The sequence below is a fragment of the Cetorhinus maximus genome, chromosome 7 (genome assembly GCF_964194155.1).
Source record: "Cetorhinus maximus chromosome 7, sCetMax3.hap1.1, whole genome shotgun sequence".
In the NCBI taxonomy this organism is placed as follows: Eukaryota; Metazoa; Chordata; class Chondrichthyes; order Lamniformes; family Cetorhinidae; genus Cetorhinus; species Cetorhinus maximus.
In genome coordinates this window covers 35,938,346-35,963,779 of record NC_135885.1, presented here as the reverse complement: position 1 = coordinate 35,963,779, position 25,434 = coordinate 35,938,346, and the positions used below count along the sequence as shown (strand labels likewise).

At 43.5% G+C, this 25,434-nt stretch overlaps 1 protein-coding gene across 2 annotated transcripts in view; it reads right to left on the bottom strand.

Annotated features, from left to right (window-relative positions):
• The window catches only part of LOC144682710 (stAR-related lipid transfer protein 13-like), a 165,267-nt gene extending 150,815 nt beyond the window's left edge, over positions 1 to 14,452 (bottom strand). Inside the window, exon 1 of one of the 2 annotated variants that reach the window (XM_078545328.1) lies at positions 14,080 to 14,452. In XM_078545328.1, coding sequence (XP_078401454.1) covers positions 14,080 to 14,200 — 121 coding nt within the window. In that variant the 5' untranslated portion in view covers positions 14,201 to 14,452. The remainder of the gene's footprint in view (positions 1 to 14,079) is intronic. The other variant, XM_078545333.1, reaches the window with a different exon arrangement.
• Between the last annotated feature and the right edge of the window lie 10,982 nt (positions 14,453 to 25,434).

Here is a 25,434-nt window from a genome sequence, read left to right as displayed (position 1 = left end):
AGCACCTTCCAAACCCGTGACCTATACCATCTAGAAGGACAAAGGCAGCAGGTATACGGGAACACCACCACTTACAAGTTCCCCTCCGAGCTACTCGCCATCCTGACATGGAATTATGTCACGTTCCTTCACTGTCGCTGGATCAAAATCCTGGAACTCCCTCCCACCACATGGGCTGCAGCAGTTCCAGAAGGCAGCTCACTACCACCTTGTCAAGGGCAATTAGGGATGGGCAATAAAAATGCTGGCCTAGCCAGCAACACCTATGTCCCGTGAACAAAGAGAAAAAATTCTGATCTCCACTTTATAGAAAGAATATTGATTCACTGAAGAAACTGCAAAAAAATGATATGGATCCTGTCAGAATTGAGAAGGTGCTAGTATCAGGAAAGATTGAGCAGGATAGAGTACTTTATCCAGAAAAGAGAAAAATAAAAGTTATCCTGGAGGGGTTTGATAGAGTGGGAGGGTTGAAATTGTTTCCACTTGTAGGTGACCCCAGGACAAGGTGACATAAATATAAATAGCCATAAACAGATCAAATATAGAATTTTGGAGGAATTTGTTTACATAGAGAGTGGTAAGAACATTCTGCGATATGGAGTGGTTGAACCAGATAGCACTGGTGCTTTTAAGGGGAAGCTTGATGCATACATAAGGAAGAAATGATGAAAAGGGAAATGCAGGCAGGGAGGGAAGAGGTAATTAAAATGGGAGAATGCTCACTTGGAGGTATAAATACCAGCATTGGCCAGTTGGTTTTGATGCTGAGGCTTCTATATAATGCTTTGTAAATTATTAAATATATCGCAGAAAGATTTACAATAACAAACAAGAGATGACTAAGTTTGTTTATTCTTTATTGGGATGTGGGCATCGCTGGCAAGTCCAGCATTTATTGCCCATCCCAAATTGTCCTTGAACTGAATAGCTTGCTAGGCCATTTCAGGGGCAGTTAAGAGTCAACCAAATTGCTGAGAGTCTGGAGTCAAATGTAGGCTAGACCAGATAAGGATAGCAGATTTTGATCCCTTGGCAGGATTTTCCATTCGTCGGGTGAGCGCGGCAGGCGGGCCTGGGAGCGGCCGCAAAACGGACCACCGCCTGCGATCGGGACCCGACCGCAATTTCACGCTGGCTGGCCAATTAATGGCGAGCCAACGTGAAACGTGCGCTGACAACCTCAGTGCTGCCTGAGTGGAGGCAGGAGGTGCGTGAGCGCTGAAGTCTGCGCATGTGAAAGCTTCCTGAAGGCACAGAGCTGCCTCAAGGAGCTGGATAATTTAACAATGAAAAATAAAGGTTTTAAAAATAAGGGAAACATGGAAAAATAAGGGACTCAGCCACATGAACAGGGACATATTAAAAATGATGTTTAAATATTTTTATTTTTAAAAATTACTGTTGGAAACCTCATCCCGCCCATGGATGAGGTTTCCTAAAAAATGCAAAGGCCGCCTGGCCTATTTGCCTACCTGTCGACCGTTAAGGTTGGACAGGCAGCGAAAAATACAGATTAATTGCTAGCATAATGGCCTTAATAGGCCTCTTAATTGTCAGTGGGCGCACTGCCGACACTCACGTGCACCCGCCAACCGAAATATCGCGTGAGTGCGCGATGACGTTGGGACGCTCGCCCGATGTCATCATGGCTATTTTACTTCCAATCGAGTCAAGCATGCGCCTGCCCGCGGGATGTGAAGTTCTGCCCCTTGTTTTTATGGCAATCGTGATAGTTCCATGGCACGATTACTAAGGCTAGCTTTCAATTCCAGATTTTTAATTAATTAACTGAATTTACTATTAATTGAATTTAAATTTCACCAGCTGCTGTAATGGGATTAGCCTGGGCCTCTGGATTACTAGCCCAATGACATTACCACTACATACAAACAAGGAGCAGGAGTAGGCCATTCAGCCCCTCGAGCCTCCTCCAACATTTAATAAGATCATGGCTGATATGATAGTAACCTGAAATCTGCATCCCACCTACTGCCAATTATCTATCACCCCCTTACTTACCAAGAATCCACCTTTGCCATCAATTCCCCTTGAACTCTGCACTGTGTTCAGATGGCCCTGCTGAGTTTGGGTTTTCCTCCTATGTGAATCATTACAGAAGTGTGTTTGCAAGGTGACTAAGGCTGGGGGCTGAACTTTCAAAGATATTTGTCATTTCGGAGGAAAGGGAAAGGAGTAGCTCTGTTAATAAAGGATGAAACCAGTGAGAAATGATCTTGGTTCAGAAGATCAAGATGTAGAATCAGTTTGGATGAAGTTAAGAAATAGCAAAGGAAATAAATCATTGCTGGGATTAGTTTATAGGCCTTGTAACCGTGACTACATATTAGGACAGTGTGTACATCATGAAATAATGGGGTCTTGCAAGAAACATACTACAATAATCATGGGTACTTTAATCTTCACAGATTGGATAAATCAAAATGGCAAAGGTAGCCTGGAGGTTGAGTTCATGGAATGTATTCAGGGAAGTTTCTCAGAACAATACGTTCTGGAACCAACAAGGGAATGAGACAGGATTAATCAAAGACCATATAACAAAGGATCCTCTGGGCAATAGTGATCATAACATGATAGAATTTTATATTCAATTTGAGAGTGAGAAATGTGGGTCCATAACTCATGTTGCAAACTTAAATAAAGGCAGGTAAATTACAAGGGTATGAACACAGAGTTGGCTAAAGTAGACTGGGCAAATAAGTTAAAAGGGAAGATGGTGGAGAAGCATTGGCAAGAATTTATGGAGATATTTCATAACTTTCAACAAAGATATATTCCATTGAGGAAGAAAGACTCAACGAAAATGCACCATCCGTGGCTAGCTGAGGAAGTTAAGGATGGTATCAAATTGAAAGAAAAGGCATATAATGCTGTGAAAATTAATGGTAGGCCAGAAGATTGAGACGGTTTTAGAAATTAGCTAAGCATGACTAAAAACTGGAGTATGAGAGAAAACTAGCACGAATTATAAAAACTGTAGGTAAAAGCTTCTACAAATATATAAAAAGGAAAAAGTAGCTAAAGTCACCCTTAAAAGGTGAGACTGGGGAATTAATAATAGGAAATGAGAACATAGCAGAGGTTTTGAACAAGTATTCTGTATTTGTCTTCACAGTAGAAAACACAAAAAGCATCCCAAGAATAATGGAAAATCAAGAGGTAAAAGGGAGGGACGGACTCAAAATTATCACGATCATGCGAGAGAAAAAAATTTGGAAAACTAATGGAACAAGTCCCCTGGACCTGGAGGCCTGCATCCTTGAAAGAGTGGCTGCAGAGATAGTGGATGCATTGGCTGTAGTCTTCTGAATTTCTCTGGATTCTAGAAAGGCCCCAATGGATTGCAAAACTGCAAGCTTAATACCACTGGGCAGAATCATCCCAGATTTGCACAAAGTGCGGTATCGGGCGGCAAAAAATTCATTTTACCCATTGGCTGCTGGCCGGAGGGGATGATACGACACGATTTTAGTGCCGTATCATTCCATCCAGGCGTGTCCCGCCTCATTAATAATTTATTCACAGAAAACACTCTGGATCACTGGTGGGCGAGCTCGGATTTGCCCGGCACACCGTGACCTCAGCACTTCCTTGCTCCAGGCACCATATTTAAAGCACACCAGAGCACATGCCTACTTCATGTCTACAGACCAGGACTGCTCCAGGTGACTGATGGCCCCGAAAGTAAAGAAGACAGCAGCCCCCAAATTTATTGAAGCAGCGGAAGGCCACCGACATGTCCTCTACCCCCGCTCTGCCCGCAGAAGGTCCACCAGAGTCACCAATCTGACCTGGGAGGAAGTGGTAGCAGCGGTCAGCGCCATCAGAGCCAAGAGGAGGTCAGCCATCCAGTGCAGGAAGAAGATGAATGTCCTCATCCTTTCCACCTGGGTAAGGCAACCACCTCATCACTCTCAATTCATACACTCACAAATCCATCACACATCCACTGGGATCTCACACCTCAAAGGACAACACCACTAACTCTCACATCCTTACACCTCCATCAGGCTCATATCTTTTGGAGCTCCTGTCCTCATCCTGTCCATGGCTCTGTTCACCACACAAACATTCCATGCAGTGCCATGAGTCCTGCTCACACTCTCACCATCTGTTTTCACGCAGGAGACGCTGGCTCACAACAGCAGGGAGAGGTCCCAGACCTGGGGGTGGAGTGGACCCCATAAGGCCCCTCACTCACTTTGAGCAGCATGCCATTGCACTGACTGGTGAGGACGTGGACTGTGTCTGCTGCGATGGTGAGGTCGGTGGCAAACACCCTCATGAGGATCCTGCACCACATCAACCCTCTCTCAATGCAATTGTGAGTGCTCTCTTCTGCTTTTGGCTGTGTTCTATGCACTAATTATCTCTACTTTGGTTCATAGGGAGCTCTGCCAATGACCGATACCCTTAGCCAGCCAGTCCCTCCGCTCCATCCAGGTCCTCACTTCCAGCGAAGAGGACATCTCCTCCATTGAAGAGCTGAAAATAGGCAGCCTGTAAGACCCATCAGAGCGCCTACGCACACCCTGCACCAGCAGAGAGACGTATACCTCAGTGGGACTTAGATGTAGTGCAGGCTCGGGTTCACAATCTGGTGGTCACCACACGGGCATGTGTCCGCAGCAGGAGGAGGCAGGTTCAGCTGAGCTCCCTGGCACTCGGAGGACTGCTGGGGAAGAGGCATTTGTGAGGTCTGAGTGAAATGACAGCCTCTGGATTCGGCCTTCCAACTCATCGTGGAGAGTCAGTAGAAAGTGAGGGAACATCACACAGAGCTGCTGGATGCCCTCAACAGAGTGGCACACGAGTTGGAGGAACGTGTCTGCCTGCGCTCTGATGAAGTGGTGTCACATGTGCGCATATGGAGGTCTCCATGGGAAGGATGGAGATCCCATGGAGACCCTGGTCCAGCAGAACGCAGAGATCCGTGCAGACCTGCACTCCATTGCTGTAGCCATGGGTTAGTTCCTCAGTGGCAACGTGAAAAGGAACCGAGACACCTCGGCATCCCACCAGGTGCTCCTTCCCCTCCAGGAGTCAGGCTAAGGCCCTTGGGCACCCGAAGGGAGGAGGAGCGGCAGCTGGACACCCCTGGGCCATCCACTCAGAATCTCAGAGGCTGTGAACTCTCACCAAGTCCCCTTTGCCTGTGTCCCCCCTCAATCTCATCCTCTGTCACCGCAGAGGGAGCAGCTGGCCCACAGGATAGCCAAAGCAAGCTAGGGCTCTCACGACCTCGGCTCTCCAGAAGACACATGCTGGAGTCATCAGAGGCAACATGAGTGCCTGGTGTCCTGTTGTGAGCAAAATTCCACCAGCTTTAAAGAGCTCAGCTGGAATACCATTGGGGTGGCAGGATTTGTTGTTTTTCATCCATTTTGATTGCTTGCTGCAGCTCTCCCATCGATGGTGGTTCACTCATGGATTCTACTACAGGGTACTGGAGGATAGCCTGGAGAGTATCAGCTGCCACTGTGGATTCACAGTTGAGGAGTTGTTGAAAATGTTCTTTCCAGTGTTGACAGATGGCATTGTCATCCTCAAGAAGTGAGACACCATCCTCTGAGCGAAGGGGATTTTGTCCATTTGACATTGATCAATAGATGGCCCTGGTGGCTTCAAAAAAAGCTTTGCATGTCACGACGGTGAGCATACTAATGGATCTCTCAGGCTTTCTCTTCTCAGCACTTGTCTGTTATCTTCCGTATTTGTCTTTGAGTGTCAGCCTTGAGCTGCCAGAATGCTGCCTTCTTGACTTGAAACCTTGGATTGTTCGGCCAGACAATGAAGGTTGCTTGTTTTTGTTCCAGGAGCTCACACATTTCAGCATCATTTTTGTCAAACCAGTCCTGGTGATGATGATGCTTGAAGTCAATGTTCTGGACAGAGGAGTCTAGAACAGCTAATATTTTTTGATTCCATGGAGAACAGTCCCAACTTTTCCAACCTACCCTCATAGCTGAAGTTTCTCATCCCTGGAACCATTCTTGTAAACCTCTTCTGCGCTCTCTCCAATCTGTTCACATCCTTCCAAAATATGGTGCCCAGAACTGTACACAATATTCCAGCTGAGGTCTAATGAGTGTCTTACATAAACCCAACAAAGCCTCCCTGCTCTTGTACTCTACGCCCCTATTAATAAAGCCTAGGCCACTATATGCTTTATTAACTGCTCTCTCCACCTGTCCTCCCACCTTCAATGATCTATGCACATATACATCAAGTCTTTCTGCTCCTGCACCCCCTTCAAAATATCACCCCTTATTTTATATTGTCTGTCCATGTTCTTCCTACCAAAATGCATCACCTCACACTTCCCCGCATTGAATTTCATTTACCACCTATCTGCCCACTCCGCCAACTTGTCTATGTCCTCTTGAAATTCCACACCATCCTCCTTGCAGTTCACAACACTCCCAAGCTTCGTATCATCCACAAACTTTGAAATTGTCCTCTGCACACCAAGATCGAGATCATTAATATATATCAGGAAAAGCAAGGGTCCCAATACCAACCCCTGGGGAACTCCACTACAGACCTTCCTCCAGCCCGAAAAATATCCATTGACCATTACTCTCTGCTTCCTATTTTTCAGCCAATTTTGTATCCACATTGCTAATGTCCCTTTTATTCCATGAGCAATAACTTTTCTCACAAGTCGGTTGTGTGGCACTGTATCAAATGCCTTTTCAAAGTCCATGTACACCACATCAACAGCATTACCCTCATTGACCTTTTCTATTGCCTCTTCAAAAAACTCCAGCAAGTTAGTTAAACATGATTTCCCCTTTAGAAATCCATGCTGGCTCTTCCTTATCAACCCATATTTTTCCATGTGACTACTAATTCTAAACCGAATAATTGTTTCTAGAATCTTGCCCACCACTGAAGTTAAAGAGAAACAGGTAATGGGTATTAATTGTCTTTGAGCACACATAAATAGGGGATAGCTGGGACACTGAGAGAGCGGGAGGAGAGCTGTGAGACTGAACAAGTCAATAAAGTCTCTCAATAAAGAAAAGCTCTGTGTTTTGGTTTTGGCTTCACCAACTGGCTTGGATCCTATTAAAACCCACCTGGGGTGATCAGAAGGTATCCTGAAGAAGACAGGGAGCTGCCTGGCAACAAAATTTTAATTGGCTCCTGACCAGGTGACCAGGGTTTGTGTGAGGGCAGTGCAGCAGCATAGCTCCTAGCCTGAAAGGAACAAGACCTAAAACCTCTTTCTCCTGTGTGTGGAAGATTCCAGTAATTCCACAATAATAACTAGCTGGCTTTTTCTCCTCATATCTCCATAACCTGCTCTCTCTCTGAAAACTCCTGTCAAGAGGGAAAGGGGAAAATCACTGTTAGAGACATTGAAAGGCAAGTGATCAACCAGTGGACTAAATACTGAAAGTGCTGGGAGACCACCTCCTGTCGCCAACAAGAACTGAAAGGAATTTGGAAGACATCAATCAAAATCAACCCATCGAATCCTGTACGCCGGAATTGGTGCTATTTAACTGTTTTATCCCACCCTCAAAATCCATGGTTTTTTGCGTCTTATGTGTCTTGTATGTGTGTGTATAGGGACTTAAGAGGGGGTAGAGTTTCGGTTATAGAGTTAGAAATTAGCAGTTCACATTTCTTTATTTTGCTGCTGGTTAAAGACAATTTGTTCAAAAAACAGTTATTTACTTATTAAGTTTACAAACCTGGTGCTTGAATTCTGTTAACCTAAATTAAACAGTTAGGTGGGTTGATCAAATGTTTTCTCATTTGTCGCGGCTCGGGGAGCACTGGGACTTGGTATTGTAGCGCACTATCCCCAGTGAGTTGTGACAAAATATATAAGATTCTGAGGGTAGATGCTGAGAGGATATTTCCTCCTGTGGGGGAATCTAGAACTAGGGAGTACAGTTGAAAGATCAGAGACCTGCCATTTAACATGGAGATGAGGAGGAATTTCTTCTCTCAGAGGGTTGTTGATGTTTTAAATTCTCCTCCCTGGTGAGCAGTGGAGGCTGGGTCATTGAATAAATTCAAGGCTCAGTTAAGCAGATTTTTGATTGACAAGGGAGTCAAGAGTTATTGGAGTCAAAGGTTATGGTAGCAGGCAAGAACATGGAATTAAGGCCACAATCAGATCAGCTATGAGCTTATTTAAGACAGAGCAGGATTGAAGGGTCAAATGGCTTACCCCTGCTCCTATTTTTAATATTCTAATGTTCTTTCACCCTGCCCTTTTCACCTACAAGCAAAATTGGCTCTGTCAGAAATGGGGGCAAGACTTCCACATCCAGGTCCCACCTGCCATTTTTAAAGGCCCGCGGAGTCTTCCCAGCTCCACAAAAATTGGCCCCAACAAGGAGAAAAGCACCATAAAAATGCTGGTTATTTTTTCTTTTTCATGCCCATCATGCCAGTGCTACCTCTTTGCTTTTCACATTGCTCTGTACTCTCTCCAAAGCCTCATCGTGCATCTTTTTATGTTCCTGCGCGTCGGGCGTGCCCGCACACCAAATGTTAAATTCTGCCCTAAGTATTTGAACTCCACGGTCTCTCTTTGTTTATCCACATTCTTCGACTATACCCTCCTTCTTTGTTTTTCTCCCAAACTGTATTATTTTTCACTTATCCATATTGGATTGCATCCGATACCTCGCTGCGCATATGCTAATCTGATGGTGTCTTCCTAAAAATTTTTTGCAGTCCTCTTTTCTTTTTGCCAAACTTTTTACTTTTGTGTCGTTGGTACACTTCAAAATTGTATTCACAAAACCCAACTCAAAGTTATCTACATGCCAAGAGAAAAAATGGACCCAGCACCAACCTATGAGGCACTCTATACTGAGCCTTCTCCAGTTCAAGCAACACTCAATTATCAAGATGTTAATCGAGGCCCTGTCTGTCTGCTTGGGTGGATGCAAAGGATTTCCTGCCACTGTTTTGAAGAAGAGCAGGGGAGTTATCCCTGGTGTCCTGGCAAATGTTTACCTCTCAATCAACATCACAAAAAACAGATTATCTGTCATTATCACAATGCTGTTTGCAGGAGTTTGCTGGGTGCAAATTGGCTGCCATGTTTCTTACATTACAACAATGACCACATTTCAAAAAGTACATCAGTGGTCATGAAAAACACTATATAAACGCAAGTATTTCTTTCTTTCTTGTCTGTCAGCTAACTTTGTATTCATGCTGCTGCATTTCCTCTTATACTGTGCACCTGAATTTTCCTTATGAGACATCTTATCAAACAACTTCTGAATCCACAGACACTATCAACAGCACTCCATATATCATTCCAAATGGTCATCTCTTCAAAACCACTCAGTTAAATGTGTGATGCATGACTTGCCTTGAACAATTCCATCTGACTGTCTTTGATTAATATACTAATTACTAATTTTATCTTGAGTTATGGATTCTAGGAGGTTTTCAATAGCAGAGAATTCATGTCTTCATGGCCTGGAGATTTTTTTACCTTGACTTCTTCTATTTCATAACAAATTCATTTTCTATTGTTATCTCCATAAATTGTTCCAATTCTTCTTCTAATACACCTATATTCTAAGAGGTTTATTTATTCCCCCCCTCCCTAGCCCAGGAACACTGAAGCCAAATGCAGTGTCTGATTATGATCAGACTGAGATCAGTTAATTCGCCAAAAAAATCTAGGACAGTTGAATTTTTTTTATTCATTTATGGGTTGTGGGCATCACTGGCTAGGCAAGCATTTATTGTCCATCCCAAACTGCCCTTGTTCAGAGGGCATTTAAGAGTCAACCACATTGCTGTGGGCCTGGAGTCACATGTAGGCAGGCCAGTCCAGCCCAGCAGATTTCCTTCCCTAAAGAACATTACAACAATTGACAATGACTTCATAGTCATCATTAGCCTTTTAATTCCAGATTTTTATTTTATTGAACTCAAATTCCACCATCTGCTGTGGCAGGATTTGAACTCAGGTCCCTAGAGCGTTACCCTGGGTTTCTGGATTGCTAGTCCACCAACAATACCACTACGCCATTGCCTCCCCCCTTGAAATAAGATCCTGAGGGGTCTTGACAGGGTGGATATGGAGAGGATGTTTCCTCTTGTGGGAGAATCTAGAACTATGGGTCACTGTTTAAAAATAAGGGGTAGCCCATTTAAAACAGAGATGAAGTGAATTTTTTTCACTCAGAGGGTTGTGAGTCTTTGGCACTCTCTTCTTGAAAAGGTGCTGGAAGCAGTCTTTGAATATTTTTAAGGTGGAGGTGGATAGATTCTTAAGCAAGGGGGTGATAGGTTATCGGGGGTAGGTGTGATGCAGATTTCAGGTTACTATCAGATCAGCCATGATCTTATCAAATGGCGGAGCAGGCTCGAGGGGTTGAATGGCCTACTCCTGCTCCTTATTCATATATAAACAGCTTTGTGCCTTATGATCAACAAGGGGTGACTCAAATCACATTTTCTAATGTTTGAAAACATGTAAAAGAGGGTAGTTTGGAAGATACAGATTATTTTATAAGATATAAATGTGATCAATGGTGTCTTACTTGAGGAGCACGCTATACATGCTAACAATGTGGTAGCTCTTAAGTGGGGAAAAGGCCAATTTTCACATTATTTGTTTTCCGTGATCTGCAAATAACTTTTTCACATTATCAGGCCTTGAGATCCATTTTTATGCTTGTGCTCAAGGGAGGGTAAATTGGGCTAATTAGTTCTTTCACATGCTAAGTCCCATGGACTCCTTTAATTTTAGCAATCTAAAATTGTTCCTTATTTTTAAAATATAGGAAAGGTTAAATGCCTGAAATTTGTAATTTATATGTTATTTGAATGCTACCCTGCTCTGATTCTTGTCGCTGATACTGCTCGTATACTGGACACAAATAAACCTGTTTGCAATATAAAAGATTTGCATCACTCAATCCATGCTTGAATGATAACTGTGGCAGCTAATTGCTCCCATAAGATGGTGTAACTGCAATTTGGAATAAGGACAAATAAACAAGTAACTTCTTAAAGATGAGAATTCCATTGTTGTTAGTACACACAGGCTGTTCCCACACTTTTTAAGATTCATTCCACAGACACCAAAAATTTCTTTCACATTGCTTTCTTTTTGTAAAATACCTTTTCACACTAACAGTCTTGTAGAGAGTTACTTGAAACACCACAGGACCCATCTGCTTTACTTTCTTTTGTGTGCCCTGGGTGGGGGAAGGAGCAATCCCCAATATCATTACAATCTATAAACACAAGAAACTTTGTTGTGAATAGAATCTTTAAGCAGAATTTATTGTCCTTTATACTGTGAACACTGGCTTGCCATTGGAACTTGTTCTATAATAACAGGAGTTGGATGAAACCAGTTTTCCTGATGACTTTGCACTGCTCTCTCATCAAATCTACTAACCTATCACCCTGTGCTCATTGACCTACATTGGCTCCCAGTTCAGCACCATTCTAGTTTTAAAATTTTAATTCTTGCGTTAAAGCACCTTGGTGAACTTGCCCCTCCCCAGCTCTGTAACATCCTTTAGCTCAACAATCCTCTGAGATCTGTGTTCCTCCACTTCTGACCTCTTGGACATCCCTGATTTACATACATATTAACTAGGAGCAGGAGTAGGCCACTTGGCCCTTCGAGCCTGCTCTGCCATTCAAGAAGATCATGGCTGATCTGATTGTAACCTCCCGCTGACCCCCTCGTTAATCATGAATCTATCAAGCTCTGCTTTAAAAATATTCAAAGACCCTCCTTCCACTGCCTTTTGAGGAAGAGAGTTCCAAAGACTCATGGCCCTATGAGACGAAACTTTTTTTCCTCATCTCTGTCTTAAATGAACAACCCCTTATTTTTAAACAGTGACTCCTAGTTCTAGATTCTCCCACAAGAGGAAACATCCTCTCCACATCCACCCTGTCAAGACCTCTCAGGATCTTAAAGGTTTTGATAAAGTCACCTCCTTACTCTTCTAAACTTCAGTGGAAAGAAGTCTAACCTGTCCAACCTTTTCTCATAAGAATATCTGCCCATTCCTGGTATTAGCATAGTAAACCTTCTCTGAAATGCTTCTAAAGCATTTCATCTTTCCTTAAATAAGGAGACCAATACTGTACACAGTAATCCAGATGTGGTCTCACCAGTGCCCTGTACAAGTGGAGCATAACTTCCCTACTTATATATTCAATTCCCCTCATAATAAACATCAACATTCCATTAGCTTTCCTAATAATTGGCTGTGCCTGCATACTAGCCTTTTGTGATTCATGCACTAGGGCACCCAGATCCCTCTGAATCTCAGAGCTCTACAATCTCGCACCATTTAGATAATACTCATTTCTTCACCCCAATCATTGGTGGTCATGCCTTCAGTGTCTTGACCCTAAGCTCTGGAATTCCCTATCTAAATCTCTAGGCCTCTCTACCTCCTCCTCCTCCTTTAAGATACTCCTTAAAACCTACCTCTTTGACCAAGCTGTTGGTCACCTGTCCTAATACCTCTTAATGTGGTTCATTGTCAGATTTTGATGAATACCACTGATGTTTTATTACATTAAAGGCACTAAGTGAATGCAGATCATTGTCGCTTCAATTCTGGGGAAAGCAATGTCTGTGCATGAATGCTTCAATGCATGAGCAGAACTCCATTGACTGGTGTGGGAATACTCATGAAATTGTAGTGTCACTGGGGGTCAGAGCTTCTTGGTTTGTATGGCTCAGCTACTCACTGCACATACTTTATTGAACAACTAGGGAAGTTTAGGAATTTACATCTGTCGGGACAAAACTAGTGCGATGTTTTCTCTTTCAAAGACATCCAAGATAACAAGATAAAAAAACTATAACATATATTTAAATAATTAAGCTGGATAAAAATGAAACACACACACACACATATATATCATATATATGTGATAAAAGCCAAATGATTGCTTTTTAAAAGGCTCGAATTAACTGGCTCCATACGTGCCTGGGAAACACTGCAGTTGCAGAGAATTCTCATGGTCCATGGGATTTTTTTTTTGTAAATAAAAACTTTCCCGTTAAAAAAAAGTAAACAATTGCTAGTCCAAAGTCACTTCTAGATTATCCAGTGTGATCTGACCCAGTGAAGTCTTTACAGTAAAATGACTAGACACTAATGGCAAGCAGCCCAGTCCAGCTTTGAAATTCTTCACAACACAGACTCCACTGGTTTGGTTGACAGCTGGCTATTATTAAAATCTATGGATCTGCACTGGTTGTCATCCTAGTATTTGCTTTGCACAAACCAGTAATGAAATGATATTGAAATAAGCATCTGGCCTCAGCGTGCAGGATGCATAAGAGATACCAGCTGAGTCACCGTCACATCGGCTGGCTGCTGCTAATTGTCCTATTTTTCTGCTAAAGTCTGAAGAATTAATCTTGGGAACAAAATCTTCAAGTTTGATTGGGGGGGTGGGGGGTGGGGGGACAACACCCTGAACACAGAAAAGCTGTGTTTACACGTCCTCTTTGTGAAAGGCCGAGCACCAATGGACAGTACTGTCTTAACATTGCTGTTTAAAGCACAGAACATTGTGAGTGTTGATTCACAGCTGGAAGCCAGTTTACCAGGGAACCGGCTCTCAAACAACCTTTCAATAAAACAAATCCAATTCTACCGTTAGGAAAAGAAATGTCAATCATGACAGCAGGGTCAAAATGTCAAGCAAAATTTCCCCGATCGCCCCTTCTCCGTTCCAAGCATCATTTGGTAAACTTGTTGCGTAAAATAATCGATTGCATTACCGTTTCCAGGAATGTAACAGCCAAGGGAGCTGACGAGTGTTTGTACATCGAATGTTGCAACAACTCATCCCCTCCAGCCCCGCTCCCATTCAAACCTCCGAACGTTATCGTTTCATCTTTAAGTTACCCATTTCGCCAGCCTCCAGCAGGGGAATCTGACTATTGGATGAAAGAATTCATTTACAGACCTGGAAGATGCAGCAAGTTCTCCCCCCTCCCCCCTCTCCTACCTCCACCTAGGTTTTCAAAATTAAAGTTTCCGGCAGTGTGCAATCCGGGTTTGGGGAACTGACCTGCCAAGCGGCGCTCCCTGACATTTTTCCACAATAAATCCCAAGCTTTGGCGGTGGAGTCCTTCAGATGCTCGCTGAAAGACCTCCTCAGTTGGTGCCTCGCAGATTTCCGATGGGCCATCCCTTTATCCCAGGATTTAACGCTCTTGGTCCCAAAGCATCAGCTGCTCCATGGAATTTCCTCCACCCACCGCCCCCTTCCAAAACTTTCCAAGTGCTCACTACCTGGATTACTGTCCCTCAATACGCCGATGGATCCTGGGATGAAGGCTGGCTGCACTCTGCACAGATGTCGAGCTGCCGATGGCTTGTAGCATGGCTAACTCAATGCTGATCGTGAGATTTGCTTTGCTGGCTGCCTGTCGGAAAGCAAGGAGGGCTGGCTAGTGTCCCCTTGGCAGGACCCCGTGCTCCCTCCTCCCAGTCAGTACGGTACCAGATGTGCTGTGGTTTGACTTTGCCACTGACGCGATTACAGTAGCAGCTGGGAGGGGGCTCTGCTCCTCTGCAGCAAAAGCTCTGTCCCGGCAACAGATGCACTCACTGACGCCTCTGTATCCGTGTCTGAGAGCTGCTCCATCACAACTATAACGGTGCACGCAGTACCGATGCTTTTCTTTGCGCTGGCAAATTAAAGCATGCGTAATTTCTATTTAGAATATCACATTCTAATCTCATTAATCTAGTAAAAGGTGTTTTCATGACATAACTAAAGTCAAAATTTGTACCAAATTTAAATAGAAGCAAGATTAATATTTATTCAAGTTTAGAATAGCACATTCTCTTGCTCTAAACAACTTGAATATGTATTTTTAAAAACTTTTTTGATGATATATTTGATTGTAGTTGCATCATGAAAATATTTTTCATTATTTCAAAGCAAGCAGAACTCTCAGTTCACTAAGGTCATCAATCTTTTTGTCTAGTTCGGGGGCGGGGAGGGGGGGGGGGGACCAACCTCCAACAGATTTTTTTAAACGTCCACGATTTGATGTAATAAATTAAATCATCAATAACAACTATCACTAAATTTTACAAATTGAAAAAAAATCCTAAACTCTGCCGGTAAAAATGAAAAGCAACATCACAAGTTTTACAACAAATTAGTGTTACAACCGAGTTTTTGGAGCAGAATGTTCCAGACTTTGCCAAGAATTGAGTAAATGTTCCCCAATGAAGTATACATACTGCCCTTTTACCACAAGAGGTGAGGCGGTGGTGTAGGAGTGATTTTTTAAAAATTCATTCATGGGATGTGGCTGGTCAGGCCAGCATTTATTGCCCATCCTGAATTGCCCTTGCTGAGAGGGCATTTAAGAGTCAACCACATTGCTGTGGGTCTGGAGTCACATGTAGGCCAGACCAGGTAAGGACAGCAGATTTCCTTCCCTAAGGAACATTAATGAACCAGATGTGTCGATTGTCATAAGAACCCATCTGGTTCACTTCTATGCTTCAGGGAAGGAAATCTGCTGTCTTTATCTGATCTGACCTGCATGTGACTCCAGACCCACAGCAATGTGACTGATGCAGTGTTCATATGATTAAACAAAATGATATGCAACGATGACTGTTATCAGGCTTCAATAATCACCCAAGTCATACAGGCTATATGGTGCAGTTTGATTTTTATATTTGTAATACTTGGATGAGGGTTGTTTTGGTTCTGAAATTTTGGGTTCAGTGCCTGGGTGGGCTCCAGCAGCAGACAAAAATGTTAAATGGGGAATCTCCAAATCTTGTACATTGAAATCCAGCAACTACATATGAAAAGTGACAAAAAACAATTGCAGGCAAATGGCAGCGCTGTGAATTGTTTTCAAAACTTGAAAGGCAAAAAAGAGTTTAGATCGCTAGAAAATTTTGAATTAGAAACTAGACAAGCGCTTTGCAAAAAATCCAGGTGATTTTTCACTGCTGTTCTGTTAAAATTTGAATCATTGTCAGCATTGTATACCACTGCTTATCTCCACTTTGCACTTAGCAGCAAAGTGCAGCTGATGAAAATTCATTCAATCCTGCTTAGGCACATGTTTATCGTTCTCACCACTACTATATTTTGTTTGCTGCAGTACAGTGTAGATCAATGATTCTGAGTGTGGCCCACAAGACATTTTGTTGACCATTGCAGAAGTGCAGTGCTGCCAGATTCCACTTGTTTCTGTTTGCGTAGTTTTTTTTCCTACAGGTATTATTAAAATGATACGCATGCAAAGCAAGGGCACGTGAAGTGAGGTGAGTGCTGATTGCACACAACAGTGACTGTGAGAGCCGTGCGCTCCTTCTGCGTCCAATCAAAGCACTGCTATGGTTCAATTGGCAAACCCCACAAATTCTTATTTATGGGGTCATGGTTAACGCACATGCCCGATTTCAATCTTGCGGGCCACTGAGATGAAGGAGGGCCACTCATGTGGCCCACTCACTAGCCTGGGTTGCTCTTATGTAAGTAGGTCTTATGTAAGTTAAACTCAAATGCACATCAGGATGACTTGGGAGCACTCAAAATAATGCTGGTCAAGAGAGAAGACATGACTGGGATTATGGAGATGACAGACATGTAGGACAGGAATGGGGGGAGAAACTTATGTTACAGCAACCGAAAGCATCAAAATATTTATGTATCTATAAAAAAAAAGTTCTAAATGCAAACAACAATAGCGTGTCGAAAATCAACAATTTGTGAGGCAAGCCACTAGATTCTATGAGCAAACAAGTCCATGTGTCTCTAGTGCTCAGCCTCTCCTTCAAAAATATATAAAGATGAGAAGAAAAGGAGATATTTTTGCAATGCAATAGAGAATCAGGCTAAATCTTTATAAGACTTTGGTTGAGGCCTGAGCAGGTGTGCTGTGTCCAACTCTGGATGCCACACTTTAGGCAGCGTTTAAAGGCTTTGGAGAGGGTGCAGAAGAGATTTACGAGAATAGTCCTTGGGATCAGGGGTTACAGTTACATGGATATACTTGAAAAGCTGGAATTGTTTTCCTTAGAGCAGGGAAGATTAAGAGGAGATTTGATAGAGGTGTTGAAATCATGAAGAGTAATTGCAAGAGTAAGTAAAGAAAATCCTTTTCCAATAGCTGAAAAGTCAGTAAGCAGTTGACACAGATTTAAAGTGACTGACAGAATAAAGATGACATGAGGAGAAACTTTTTTAATGCAATGAGAGGTCAGGATTTGGAATGTACTGCCCAATAGGATGGTGAATATAGATTTATGGATTCACTAGCAGCTAGGGTGGCCACTAGAGTGGTTGGATACCAAGAATATCAGACACCGCTGTGGTGCTGGGGGGGCGGGCAGGGGGATAATTACATCGCTGCCGCACCGTGCACAGAGATGACGTCACTATGGGCTTTCCACCTACAAGCCCACAGCTAAAGAGTAATGAACAGCATGCAAAAGAACAAGGAAGAGATGAGCCCATACCTCTGCCAGTGCTTCACTGTGGCAGAGCGGTAAGTGAGCGGTAAGAGCGGTAAGCGGCACAGGGATTATCCTGCAGTGACTGTTTACATTGAGTGGCCCCAAAAATAAAAATACTAGACACAAAAGCATCCGGTACTAGACAGTGGACAGAACAGGTAAAAACTGGACTATCGAGTATAAAACTGGATGAATGGCCATCCTGCTTGAAGCCTTCAAAAGGGAATTGCATAATTACTTGAAAAATAAAAAAAAATGCATGGTTATGAGGAAAGAGTGGGAGAGTGGGACTAACTGGATTGTTCTTTGAAAGAGCTGGTGCGGATATGGTTCCTTCTGTGATGCACTGTACTACAATTCTATAGTGGAATTATAGAATGGTTACAGCACAGAAGACGGCCATTCAGCCCATCACTCCTATGCCTGCTCTCTGCAACAGCAGCTCAGTTAATCCCCCACCCCTGCCTTTTTCCCCTCAGCCCAGTAAATGTTGTTGCTTCAGCTAATTATCAATTTCCTTCTGAAAGCCAGTATTGAACTTACATACTTAGCTAGTGCATTCTAGATCATAACCCCTCGCTACGTAAAAAAGCTTTGACTCATGTTGCTTTTGAGTCTTTTGCCATTCACCATAAATTGGTGTCTTCTGGTTCTCGACCCTTCCAACAAAGGGAACAATTTCTCTCTATCTGCTCTGTCTGAACCCCACATGATTTTGAATACATTTATCAAATCTCCTCTCAACCCTCTCTTCCTTAAGAAAAACAGCCCAGCTTCTAAAAGCTCTCTTCATAACGGAAGTTCCTCATCCCAGATCCATTCTTGTGAATGGTAGGAGAGTTAAAGAAAACCTTAATCAAAGACACTGATTTTAAGGAAGATGTTAAAGAAGGGGAAGGGAGATGGCAAGGTTTTGGCAGGGAATTCCAGAGCAACAGGACCAAACAACTGAAGGCAGAGCAAAAGATGATGATAATGCAAAGGGAGTGGAGATGCACAAGAGGCCAGAATCACAGAAATGCAGAGTTCTGAAAGGGAAGGAATTGTATGCCTGGAGCAACAGTAATATGGAGGGACAAAAGCATGCAGGGATGAAACCGGAGGATTTGAATTTTAAATCAGGGAACTTATAACTATTTTAGGTCAGTATAAATACCCAAACATGTTATAGTCATGGTGACAACTATCATGCAGCGGATATAATTTCCTTGGGTTCAGAAGTCGTGGTTGACCAATGAAATCATTCAAATAAATGCATTGGGGGTCATTTTAACTATTGCCTGGAGTGAAACAAAGGTGAAATCGGATTGGCGGCATATTATATGCCTCTTTCAACTTGCCCATCCATTGAGAGAGGCTTAAATTGATCCAATGTCATCAAATTTAAGCTATTGCCAAGAGTTAAAGATAAAATGACCCCCCCCCCCACCCCCGACCCCGAGCCCCTACGCCCCCCTTGCTCAAAAATACTCTGAAAAGGCAGAGGAAGGAAAAAAGTTTGGGAATTTGACTGCATTCCTCTTGGTGCCTCACAGTTCAGAGATCAAGGTTACAGATTTCATCAGTACTCATTAGGGACAATACAAAGACTGTAGAATCAAGACTTCTTGGCTTCCTCCTGACACTTGGTCAATAAACTTCATAGAAAATTCTTTCTGCCTGTGCTGCAGGATGGAAAATATACACATTGAAAACTGGTAAAAGGGTCAAAAGTCAAAGCAAATGCATGTCAAGGAATTATAACCATATTGAGATTGGTAATTAGACGTACTAGATATATAACTTTCCCAACTATACCTGGAACTTTCCAATAATCAAATGGATGCTATTTCTTAACAAATCTGCTAGCAGTGCCAGTCTATATGCTTTGTATTCGATTATCAAGCAATGTCACTGAGGGCAGAATTTTCTTCTCGGTGTGCAGAGGTGGGCCCCGCACGCTGACACGTAAAATGATGCGCGGTGACTTTGGGCGTGCGTCCTGACGTCACAGTGCGTCATTCCGATCTTTCGTTTGGCAGGCACGCGCCGGAGTCAGCTGCGCGCCCGCCAAACTGTCAAAGGCCTGTTAAGGCCTTAATGAACCAATTTAGGCAATTGACAGGGCTGCTCGTCCAACCTTAAGGTTGGCTGGCAGGCGAACAGCCCAAGCGGCCTTCGCGTTTTGCATGAAACCTCATCCACAGGCGGGATGAGGCTTCATGAAGGCTTTAATAAATAAATAAACATTTTTCTGACAATTCATAAACATGTCCCAGCTCATGTCTCCCGCGTCCACTCCCGACTGGCCCGCCCGACAGGCAGGAGATTCTGTCCTTGCAATTCAAATGTTGCTGGAACTTCTCAATTAGATCAATCTGAGATATTCGCTCTTCTTCAATTAACTATCTAGTAGAGAAATACTTTACCTTGAAACACAGGCATTTTATGATACAGTCACCATCAACTTGTTGAACATATTTGCCCTGGCAGTTCAGGTTGTCCTGATTTTTTTTTAAACATTACCCCACCCCCCCTAACATCTTTAACAAGTCTCAATTCCTAGCAACCCCAGCCCCCACTACTCCCACTGGGACCAAACAGATCTTACCTTTTTTAATACTTTTGATCCAAGTAATTAACCTGAATATCATTTTCATATAGCTGAGAAAAATGACAAAGCTTTTTGCGTATTTCGCCATCTAGTTATTCTGCTTCATCTGGAGAGTGGGATAATTCAAGCTGAGCTCCACACAGCAACCACCCACCAAGAATACTTCATGATTCAGAAGCAGAATGTGTGATTCAAGTGGGTCAATACCTGGTTGGCCTCTCCCTTAAGCAGTGATACACTGCTTCAAATCTCAATTTGACTCGGTAGAATAGTGGTGGGCAACCTGGGCCCGCAGGCCGCATGTCGCCCATCAGGGTTCTTCTGCGTGCGGCCCACGAGACATTATTTGACCATTGCCTGCGCAAAGGGCTGCCAGATTTCACTGGTTTCTGTCTGCATAGTTTTTTTCCTCCCGGTATTACTAAAGTGATACGCGTGCAAAGCAAGGGTGCGTGAACTGAGCTGCGTGCTGATTACATACAACATTGACTGTGAGAGCCGTGTGCTTCCTCTGTGTCCAATCAAAGAGCTGCTATGGTTCAACCAGCATGCCCCGCAAGTTCTTATTCATGGGGTCACATGCCTGATTTCAATCTTGTGGGCCACTGAGATGAAGGAGGGCCAGTTATGTGGCCCACTCACTAGCCTAAGTTGCCCAGCACTGCGGTAGAACATTTGCCTTGGAGTGCAGAAGTTTTGGATTCAAGTCCAACTCCATGCTCTTAGTACACTATTGAGTGTTCCTTTTTTATTCATACACAGGATGTGGGCGTTGCTGGCTAGGCCAGAATTTATAGCCCATCTCTAATTGCCCTTGGCAATTAGTGGTGGTGAGCTGTCTTCTTTAACTGCTACAATCCATGTGGCGTAGGTATATGGACTAGCGTGCTGCATTGTCAGAGGTAAAGTTTTCAGATTATATGTTAGACAAAGCCTGTTTTCCTGTTTATAGTTACTTATGGAACCTTGCAACGGACAAAGTGGCTGACACATAACTACAGTCAGTGGATAATATAATTCATTCTTCTTGAAGTACTTTGCAACATTTCTGAGAGATGTGATAATGTGTTACTTGAAATGTCTTTCTGTCTTACTTTCTACCATTCCATGACACAATACGTCAATGCTCTGTTCTATCACCTCTCCTTTAGGAGGTTTATTTAAGCAATAACTTATTAGTATGTTTACTATAGTAAGGAAATTGAAGACAGTTTGGGTGATTGAAATGCTGGCCTGGAAGTTGAGTTCCCCATTTGCTGCTAAATCACAGACATTAGAGCATTTTGGCTATTGTATGGTACCTTGAAAAAAATTTAGAAAATTATTTCTTTGATAAAGAAACCGATATATGTACAAATTTATAGGCAGAATGTTATGCCTCGCAGGCGGGCATGGCCCGACCTGACCGGGTTCAAAATTGTGTGAGATGACATCAGGCGAGCGTCCTAACGTCATCGTGCACTTGCACAATATTTCTCCGGCTTGTACATGTAAAAGTTGGAAGAGTGCCCACCGACAATTAAGTTGGCAATTAAGCCCATTAACGGCACAATTGTCTGCGATTTTTCTTGGCCCGTCCAACCTTACAGTCAGCGGATGGGCGATTCGGCCAGGAGGCCTTTGCATTTTTCATCAAACCTCATCCAAAGACAGGATGAAATCTCTATTAGGAAATAAAATGAAAATAAGTATCTAGGGACAGCATTTTCATGAAGTATGCTCTTAGGTGCTTGATAGTGATGCATGGACAATTTTTTGCAGCTTTTTACACCTTTATTTAATCATTTGCAGGTCTTCATCTCCCTGAGGCAGCTGTCTGCCTTCAGGGAACTTTCTCGCAGTGCTCACACGTCATCGCCCGCCCTCTTCCCACCCCCATCCCAGCAGCGCTGAGCTTTTCAGAGCGCATTTCGCGCTGGCTGGTCATTAATTGACCAGCCAGTTTGAAATCATGGTCGGGGGCCAATTGCAGTCAGCAGTCCATTTCCCAGCTGCTCCCCGCCCCACCGATTGCACACACCCGCCAAGGGCAAAATTCAGGCCTGTAATATTTATACACACACAATTAAAAATCTTGCGATTCTCTTGTCGAAATGCACGCAAGGGAACAAGGAAACCACAAGCTTTTTTTAGGTGTGTGTGTGCATAGACACATATAAAAACGTCGGTTTTCTTTGTGCAAGCGCAGCATGAATGTATTGCGCTACCTATCCTCAATTATATTTGAAATGGTAGTTGGCTGTCAGTCATAACCTGTTTAATTATGTTTTAAACAGATTTAGTTCTTAAACGGTGCAAATTTTCTTCTTAGATAAACAAAACAACTTAATCCTAAACATAAGGTCTAACAATGGCACCACGCCGTACACAGAACTGTTAAATAATTTTGTTTCTTAAAGTCATCCATCAGAATCTTTGTTGACTCCACATTCTCGTGATGGTGTCTAGCTAAGTAGTACTTAACTTAAACTGGATATAGTTTACAGGGGCAGAAAATTGTTTGGATTCTATCCCTGACTACCCATCTCATCAGTCTATTATGCTCTGTGTGGTCTGCAGCTGTACCTTGCTTGGCTTTTCAATGCTAATTGTCCTCACTTCATCTAATAAAAGGACATATTTTAGGTATTATTTGTACTCAGAATTAATGAAGCATAGACTAAACACATCTTACACCATAGGAAGTGAAATATATATCTCAAATACCTTCAACAGCATTGTTTAATATTTGTTGCTGAAAGAAATAACCTCTCCTGGGAGTTTAGACATTGCACTATTGCTATTTTAATTAATAGATTAGAGAAAGATTTAAAATACTGCAAGATTTGTACACTCAAGATTCAAGAAACCTTCCAGAAATATGTAGTGATTTTATTTTGGAACATTTAAAATTGTAACAGCTATAGACATACAAAAATATTATAAAGACAACCCCTTATCTTGTCAGATGTTGAAGAGCAGTGTAAAAATATAAGGGAGGATCATCCCTAAACATTTTATTAATATTGCTCTGACAAATAAGAGTATGTGTAAGTTACCAGTCTTGGGGAACAGACAATGAAAGTAAAGCATGACAGGCCAAGTTCCCAAGTAGCCCATAAAAGTGTCACTCTTGCAATCATTTAAGATTTAAAAATAAATAACTCTAAACCATGTTACTCCATTCTGCTTATCTAACAAGGACTGTTCTACTCACTCATGCTCCAGTGGAATTGCCTTAATCCATGGCATTTGGAGTGGTTAGGAAAGAGGAGCCATGAACATAAGGTTAGTGACCTCTGTGCCCTTAAAATGTTTAAAATGCTCAAGTTTGATTCAGACACTTAACACTGCACAGAATCATAATCTCCATGTTCAGTGTTCTATGTAACATTATAAGCCTTTGGGAAGGGTTATTAAATATACCTCAAAATGACCAATAACATTAGACATTTTTAATGAGAATTATTCTTGAAAAATCATTATAAAGGTGACTAGTTTACCCTATATAATGGGCACAAGTTGTTTCACTACAATAACCAGAGGCGGAATTTCTATTAATAAGACTAAGTGCGGTGATGGACGAGTTCAGCGGCGCCCACCCTGCTGGCTGGAAATACGGGAACTCGTGCCTGATTCTGCGCTTGAAAACTAATGAATTATGCACAGGCGAGTATCAATCCGAATCACCTGGCAAGTCGGGAGCTCATTCGTACTCCTGCTGTCAGCTGGTGGGGGCAAAGGTCCAGGTGCCAGATTTAAACAGCAGTTCAACACATAATCTCACTCTCTCCAGCCCACCTGTCTTCCAGACACGTGCAGAGATGTCTTGCAGCCACAAAAAGAAGGCGGAAAGCCTCAAGGAAAAGGCAGCACCCCACATCACCCGCCAGGCCCTCCAGGCCTTGATCAGAGGGATGCAGGTGCACAGGTAAGTCCTATATCCCAGGATGGCTGCAGAAAACACAGCAGCCTCATGTCTCTGGCCTGGGAGACCATCACAGAGCAGGTCAACACAGCTGGCAACCGTGCCCGAAACACCATCCAGTTCAAGAAGAGGTTGAATGATCTCATCCGCTCTGCCAGGCTAAGTTATCCTTCAATTCCCTCCGATATCAAACTCTCATCATGGCGTCATGCACTCAATCGGCTACTCTCTTCAGGGATCTCACACAACCATTAGCGGAGGACACATATCAACACTTGTCCTCTAACGGAGACTTTCACATCACCACCATTCTATCTGTCATGTTGCTCACACTCCATTCTCTGGCCCTTTTGGGGAGGGCTCACCACCCACAGGGACATGCATCTCACCCACCCTCTGCTCCATCCATTCTCATCACATGTCTTTCCTTCTTCTTCATGCAGGCTAAGCTGGCACACAACAGGTGCGAAAGCTCACAGGCCGAGGAAAGGATGACTGATGCTATTGCCCTCACTGAGATCGAGGAGGCTGCAGCTGAACTGGCTGGGGAGGACAGGGATCGCTCCTGTGGGGAAGGGGAGATCGGCCTCTACCAGCAACCTGCTTTGGATCACAGCTTCATCATTTCATCAAATCCTGAAAATCACAGTGACTCACATACAGTCTTATCTAGCTCATGCTCATTACGAGAAACTCTATTTTCTAGGCATCAGCAGGTCGAAGCCCTCAAGCCAGTCAAGCACCAGTCCAAGTCCCCAGACCACGTGCAAAGAGAAAGCCCTGGAAGAACCATCACGGCGCTCACACGCACCTTCCACCAGCTCCGAGACACACACGTTGGTGGGGCACAGCTGTAGATTAGGCTCAGGCTCACTTTCTGGGGAACACCTCAGTGGCACATCCCTGCAGCAGTTGGAGGCAGGGACAGCCCAGGTCTCCAGCAGTCGGAAGGCAGCTAAGGACCAGCCACCCGCTCAGTCTGAGTCAGATGATGATCCTCTGGGAGCAGCTGCCAACTCAATGCTGGAGATGCAATGACAGGCAGCGCAACATCAGGCAGAGATTTGACAGTCACTCAGCAGATTACAGCAAATGATGGAGGAATCCGTCCGCGTCCCGTCTGATGTTGTGGCTCTGACGTGCGAGCGCCTCAAGTCACCATGAGAAGACTGGTGACCACCGTGGAGATCTTGGTCCAGCAGGCATTGCTGGATTTGCGCTCAGCCCTGCACTCCATGGCCACACCCTGGTAGGCACCATCAAGATAAAGCTGACATGGGAATGAGGCACCTTGACCTCCTTCCAAGTGTACCATCTCCTGCAGGAGTCAGGTCAGGGCCATCGGGCACTCACAGGGAGGATGAATGTCAGCTCGGCACCCCAGGAGCCTCATTTCAGGACATTCCAAGAATGTGCAACCACTCAC